The sequence below is a fragment of the Delphinus delphis genome, chromosome 2, assembly GCF_949987515.2.
Source record: "Delphinus delphis chromosome 2, mDelDel1.2, whole genome shotgun sequence".
NCBI classification, from domain to species: Eukaryota; Metazoa; Chordata; class Mammalia; order Artiodactyla; family Delphinidae; genus Delphinus; species Delphinus delphis.
Genome location: NC_082684.1, coordinates 119,715,105 through 119,722,399, shown reverse-complemented (window position 1 = coordinate 119,722,399; position 7,295 = coordinate 119,715,105). Strand labels below are relative to the sequence as shown.

The following is a 7,295-nucleotide window of genomic DNA, read 5'->3' as shown; positions in this document are numbered from 1 at the left end:
CTGGCTGCTCTTGTGAATGTAGTCAACTTGCTCACCCTGCATTTTCCTTCTAAGTACACTGAACTCCTGATGGCCACCTCCTACATTTATATGAATGTTTTCATATCAATCTTTAATCTATTTTGGAATTAATTTTAGTATGTGTTATGAGTCTGTATTAGTTAGCTATTGCTGGATGACAAATTATACACCACCAAAAACCTTAAAGCCTTAAAAAACTAATTATAATTTATTTTCTTTTGGTTTTTGTGGGTCATGGATTCAGCCAGGGAACAGTGGGGATGGCTTGTTTCTGCTCACATGTTTGGGGCAGACTCTTAAGGCTGGGGGCTGAAATCATCTGAAAACTTGACTGAGGCTGGAGGATCTGCTTCCGAAGTGGCTCCCTCACATGGCTAGTCATTTAGTTCTGGCATATTGGTTTCCTTTTCATGGGCATTTCCACAGGGCTGCCTGAGTGTCCTCATGCCACTGGTTTCTACCAAAGTAAATAATCTGAGAGAAAGACAGGCAGAGGCGCATTCTTTTTATGACCTACCCCCAGAAATCACAGAGCATCACTCCTAACACACTCTATTCATTAGAAGCAAGTCCTCTACACTTTCTAAGCAGAAGAATTAGGTTCCACCTGTTGAAGGGAATAGGGTCATAATTAACAGATATATTTAAAAACCATCATAGAATCTAATGTAGGTTTTGCCCAAGTTTCTAGACAGCCATCCAGTCCCACATATTGAATATTCTATCATCACACCAATTTCAGCCATCACCATTTGCATTTACTAAATCAAATATAGATTTGTGTCTATCCTGTTTTTCAGGCTTTACTTGCATTATGTGTTAGCCTAGCCTTGTATACCAGACAAGGTGCTTTCCTTGAGCAAAGGAAGGACTAGGAGAGAAAGGGCTTAGGAATCTTGAGGGGAAATGCTAAAAGAAGGGGAAGACATGGAAGAAAGGAAAGGTGTGCTGCAGAACAATGAAAAATATGTTGCTTTTCTCAATTGTCCTTGGGCAAGAGGAGTTGGTTGGGATAGAGCTCTGAGCTCAAGTCTAGCACTAAAGGCCCTTATCCTGCTCATTCAGACATGGGGGCTGCAAGGGCTGCCTCCCGGTCAGATGGTGCCTCTGGTGACCTTCAGAAGGACATGAGGATGGAGTTGTATTTTCAACAATGGGAACACTTGAAGGCCACGGACACTCAGTTCCAAGGCAGGCTGAGACCTCAGAGGCACAGTCTGGAGGAGGGGAAGAGCCAAGATGTTGGGAAAGGGTAAGGGCTAGAAATACCTTAGTACAACCCTGACTGAACAAGTAACAGCTAGACTGAAAAATCAGTGTTCAAAGGGGTAGTAACTTGGGCTTGTTCAGCAATATCAGAACAGGGACTTGATTGGGTGAGCAGGAATGGAGGGCAGCAGGAATTCCCAGACAGGGCCATTCCTAGAGTCAGGCAGGAATGGCCTCGTGCAGCTGGGGCACCCATTCATAGTGAACTGACACTGCCAGAATTCCTGGAACCAGGGAGGGGCCTGGAGACCCCACAGGGAGAGTTTGGCAGTATTCACTCAGGGGGTTGGGATGCTAGCCAAGAAGCTGAAATTTGGGATCCAAGCTCAACAGGGAAAGAGTAAAATATAAATTAGAAAAACCAGGTCTTTGGAGAAAGCAGGGAGCTGGGGCCTGCTGTGGGAAGACAGGACTGATGCTGGACGCCCCCTGCTGGAGAGGATGTGGCATCTCACTGGCTCCCAGGAAGGAAGGTTGTTTGCCTCAAAAGGAAGTGAATTTAGTAAGAGGAGGCTGTCATGTGGAATCCCCCTCTCTCCTCACCACCCCACCAATGCCTAGTGATATCTAGGGCACAGGGTCTCCTTCCACTTACACGCAGATCTAGTTTACACATGAGTCTTGACACCTGGACCCATCAATTACCAGCTCAAGAAAGCTCTGAGTGGGGGGATTACGGAGGGTCGCGTTCTGCCTAAGTGCCTGCAGTCCTCTTTGTGCTCTGCCCAGTCTGTGTCTTTGGCCCTCTATTTCTAACTTTGGCAGTTGAACATGGTGTCTCTTGGCAGAATCTGTGCTGCTTTTGGGACTGTCTTGCTTTCATTAACAATAGCAGTGGTCATGATGATGGAGACCAGCGTCCAAACAGGGAGTATCCGAGAGGCCAGGAGAGTCAATATAATCGACTTACTGGGGGTCAGTTCCAGACAACATGATCAGAAAAGGTCACTGCCCACCAGAAAGGGGCAGTTCAGAAAAAGCAGTGGACAAGCTGAAAAGTTTAGGATCCTTCTCATCCGTGAGCACAACAAACTGTTTTGATTCCCAGACAAAAAAGAGGGCTTCCCTTACATCACATTCAGACTGCCATTGTCACCTGTAGGGCTTCTGCCTGCTTGTTTGCTTGCTTTTTATCCCCTCCCCACCCCCACCCCCAGCCCTCCTCCATCTGTGAAATGAGATTAAGTCCTGCCCTTCCACAAAATTAAGACCAGGAAATTTGTGTGTTATGATGACATGAGATCATAGCAAATAGTAATGATTTCCTTTTTTAAGCAATTTTTTTTATTGTGGGAAAATGTACATAACATAAAATTTACCATTTAAACCATTTGAAGTGTACAGTTCAGTGGCTTCAAGTACATTCTCATTGTTGTGCAGCCATCACCACCATCCGTCTTCAGAGCTTTTTCATCTTCCCGAACTGAAACTTCGTACCCATTAAACACTAAATCCTTGCTGCTGCTCCTGCCAGCCCCTAGTACCCACCATTCTCTCTTCTGTCTCTATGAAAGTGACTACTCTAGGTACTTCATATAAGTGGAATCATACAGTATTTGTCTTTTTGTGACTGACTTATTTAACTTAGTTTAATGTCTTCCTTCAGATATACACCCAGAAGTGGAATTGCTGGATCATGTGGTAGTACCATGGAATTTTTTTTTCTATACTGCTTTTCATAGTGGCTGCACCAATTTAGATTCTCTCCAAAAGTGCACAAGAGTTCCCTCTTCTCCACATCCTTGCCAACACTTGTTGTCTCTTGTTTTTTTGGTAATAGACATCCTAAAAGGTTTGAGGTGATATCTCATTGTGGTTTTTATTCACATTTCCGTGATGATTAGTGATCTTGAACACCTTTTCATGTACTTGTTGGCCATTTGTATGACATTTTCTTTAGAAAAATGTCTATTCAGGTTCTTTTCCCTTTTTTAAACTGGATTATTATTATTTTTTCTAATGAGTTGTATGAATTTCCTATATATTTTGGATACTAACTCCTTATCAGATATATGGTCTGTAAATATTTTTTCCCATACTGTAGGTAGACTTTTCATTTTGTTGATGGTTTCCTTTGCTATGAAGAAACTTTTAGATTTGATATAGTCCCATTTGTTGATTTTTGCTTTGTTTCTTGCACTTTTGTTGTCATCTAAGAAATTGTTACAAAGACCAATGTCAAGGAGATTTTTCCCTTTGTTTTCTTCTACACATTTTACAGTTTCAAGTTTTACATTTATCTTTAATCTATTTCAAGTTTTTGTGTTTTTTTTTTGTGAGTGGTGTAAGATGGGGTCCAAGTTCTTTTTTTTTTTTTTTGCATATGGGTATCTAGTTTTCCCACCACCATTTATTAAAGAGACTACCCTTTTTCCTTGAGTATTTTTGGCTACCTTGTCAAATATTAGTTGATTGTCTATGCATGGGTTTATTTCTGGACCCAATTAGCCATTTATCTAATGATTAACATTCAGGTTTTTGCAGTTTTTTGCTCTTAATAATGTGCTGTGGTGAGCATTCTTCTACACATGCCAGTTAACTCTGCTATTCCACTCTTGCTAACTACCACTAACTGTGTTAGTTAACAAGAGTGGAATAGCAGAGTTCTAGGGTGTGTACATTTTAAACTTGACTGCAGTTTGCCCACTTGTTCTTCAAAGTGGCCGTGCCAATTTACACCCCCACCCATGGGCAGGAGAGTGTCCTCTCCAATCCTTGATATTTCCAAGCCCTTTAGCTTTGGACAGGCCGGAAGATGAAACGGCATCTTGCTGTTGTTTCAGTTTGTGTGTCCCTACAGACTAATGCATTTGAGCATCATCTATCTGATAGGTTGATGACTATTACTTCAGGCGGACTCCAATAGCAAAATTGTTCTTGCGAGGCAGTGGGGCTGCTACTCCCTGGCTTTCAGTGGCAGGCCTTTGAGGTGGCTCTTTGGCCAACAAACCTACACCAAAAAGCTCACCATGATATCTTGTGCCACCAGAAGATGCTGCTGAAATTTCAGTTGGCTGAGGCTGCTGTCAAAGGAGAGGAAAAAAGACCCAAACCTGTCCATGAGCAGGACGTGTGTGGAGGCTTCCAGGAACTTTAGATGCCCAGCAGTGAGTGGCAGCCCCTGGAGCAGTGGAGGGTGGGGTCGACAGAGCAGGAAATGATTCCACCAGCCACACCCCAGGGAAACACAGAGCAGCAAGTTTGCAGTAGTGAGAGTGCTAGGCTTTATTGAGAATCAGTGACACAGTCCACTCCTAGGGTTGATTAAATGTCATGAAAGCTGGACAGTGTTCACCTCTGGATTCCTTCTGATGACATGTAATCCTTGTGATGAATTTTAGATTCTGAGAGGCCCTCAGCAGAGTCCAATAGGAGTGCTGTAGCCCCTCTGCATTGAGAAAACAGAAATGGGCAGGACAGGGAAGGAAGGGGAGCGACCACTTCAGTTCATTCTGTTTTGTTTTGTTTTCTACAAGACGTTCCTCAGGAAGCTAAGGGAATCACCTTTCTTGCAGACCTCAGTTATACCCTGGTGGGAAAAGAATGAACTCACTCTGTTGCCAGAAGACTTGGGTTTGAGTCCGGCCTTTGCCACTTTGTGCCCGTTTCCTAACCTGTAACACCGGGCTAATGTTCCTTCTTGCCTGCCTTGGAGGGCTCTTGTTTGTAGCGAGCAGCACCGGGCCAGAAATCTGGACCACAAATTCTAGCTCTTGTTTTGACAGAAACTCACTGGGTAACTTAGTAAGCTCCTTAAACTCTCTCTCCCTCAGTTTCTCAGTCTGTAAGAGGGTGTGATCTCGCCTGTTCCACGGGCTGCCGTGAGAATAAAGACGACAGGGGTGTGAAGGGTTTGCATAAACACTGCGCTTTGGAGGTAGCATCCGGCGCAAAGTTGTGCACATTGTGCATGAAAGTGCCCACCCACAAACAACCAAAACTGGTTTTACTTTAGATGCAGAGAGAAGGTGCTTTTACGGGTGAACTCGGTTGGCTAGGACGATTTGTGGCCTGTCTTCTTGGGAAGCTGAGCAGCAGGATCAGAGAGGGTTTCGAAAATGGGGACAAAGTCTGAAGACCAGCCAGGTGTCTTCCCGGGTCCTCTGGGATCGCGCTGCTCCAGACGGCTCCCTTGCGCCACCTGGTGTCCCATCCCCGCCACTGCCCAGAAACCACGTGTAAGAAAGTGCTTGCAACCTAACTACGCACCCTGGTTTAGACCCACACTAGCCAATAGAGAAGGGGGAGGCGGGGCAGGGGAAAGCGAGAGTCCAATCACCTCCCGCTTTCCGAGGAGAAGGCGGGGCTTGGGATTTACCACGTTGGGTTTGTCCGCAGCGCTAATTACTTTCTCCAAAGACTGGAGGGCTCACTCCGGCTGGCGCCGCCGCCTCGCGCGCTCCTACTCCGCCGCGACCGTCCGGGGAGGGGGGGGGGGCTACTCCTCCCAAGTACCATGTGTGACGGCGCCCTGCTGCCTCCTCTCGTCCTGCCCTTGCTGCTGCTGCTGGTTTGGGGACTGGACCCGGGCACAGGTAGCGCTCCCTCTCCCACTGCCTCTTCTTCGCCTGTGCCTCTCGCGGCCACCTTCCCCCTGCCCTCCGGAGGCATCCTGGCGGCCTCCGCCTGCCCGCGCGGCCCGGCTCCGGCGGCAAACCGCTGACAGCTCCGGGGTCGAGTGGGCGCCGGCCGCGGCCGGAGGACTGGGCTCCGGGCGGTTGCCGGGAGGCCGCGCCGCCGCCGGTTCTCCGGACGCCGATGCCGCGGCCGCGTCCCCGGAGGTGGTCGGGCGGCCGCGCCGGAGACCGTTCCGGCGGTGGCGCGGGGCACGGGCGGAGGCTCTGGCTGGCATGGAGGTGCTGGGGCGAGGGAATGGAAGAGCGAGCCGGCTCGGGGCCGCGCTGTCTCCGAGCTGGAGCTGGATGCCCAGCGCTGGACCCTGCGCCCGGCGGGCCGGAGGGCGGGCCCCGCCGCGCTGACGCGTCTCCTTTCTCCCCGCAGCTGTCGGCGACGCGGCGGCCGACGTGGAGGTGGTGCTCCCGCGGCGGGTGCTCCCGGAAGACGTGCACCTGCCGCCGCTGCCCGGCGCTCCAGGGCCCCGCAGGCGCCGGCGCCCCCGCGCGCCCCCAGCCGTCCCGCGCGCCCGGCCCGGCGAGCGCGCCCTGCTGCTGCACCTGCCGGCCTTTGGGCGCGACCTGTACTTGCAGCTGCGCCGTGACCTGCGCTTCCTGTCCGGCGGCTTCGAGGTGGAGGAGACCGGCGCAGCCGGGCGCCGCGGACGCCCCACAGAGCTGTGCTTCTACTCTGGCAGCGTGCTCGGCTACCCCGGCTCTTTCGTCTCGCTTAGCGCCTGCGGCGCCGCCGGCGGCCTGGTACTGCTCGCTCCCCCTCCGGGTCTGCCTGGCGATCTGTCGCGGCGCCGAGGGTGGGGGTGAGGGGTGGTTCCCGGGGAGGGCTGGGATTGGGGTGGGGCCTCCGGCGTGCTCTGCCGCTGGCGGGAGAGAGCACCCCCAACCTTCCAGAGGGTCTATGAGCAGAGGGCTAGAAAGGGGAAGCGACCTGTTATCCAGTACCTTCCACTGGCCGTCCTAAGCCTCAGAGGTGCGCCGGGCCAGCGCCGATATGGGGTTACATAGCGAGATACGCCGCAGCCCGCCCAGGGAGCACATGTTCAGCAGAGATGAAATCCGTCAAGCCCCTAGACTGAGAGGTGCGCTTGACCCAGGTGTAGAGAGAACTCTATTTGCATCTGCACAGGTGTGTATGTGTGCGTGTCATGAGGAACACCTATCTATATGTGTATAGCTCACCTATTTTTGGATGTGGGGATGGAGCATTGACCTCCTTTCTGTCCTTTTGAGTCTTTATGTACCTGGAAAAGTATATTTGGAGGGGTCCCCCGACGGGCCACTAACCTACTCTTCTTAGTTGAAACGTGAGAACCAGGAGAGGGAGGGTGTCTCTAATATTTTTACCTTATACTGCAAGCAGACATTTGTCTGGCA

At 50.1% G+C, this 7,295-nt stretch overlaps 1 protein-coding gene across 1 annotated transcript in view; it reads left to right on the top strand.

Moving 5' to 3' along the window:
- Positions 1-5,746: 5,746 nt before the first annotated feature.
- Positions 5,747-7,295, top strand: part of ADAMTS17 (ADAM metallopeptidase with thrombospondin type 1 motif 17) — a 346,470-nt gene continuing 344,921 nt past the window's right edge. The window contains exons 1-2 of the mRNA XM_060003651.1: positions 5,747-5,825; positions 6,292-6,662. Coding sequence (XP_059859634.1) covers positions 5,747-5,825; positions 6,292-6,662 — 450 coding nt within the window. The remainder of the gene's footprint in view (positions 5,826-6,291; positions 6,663-7,295) is intronic.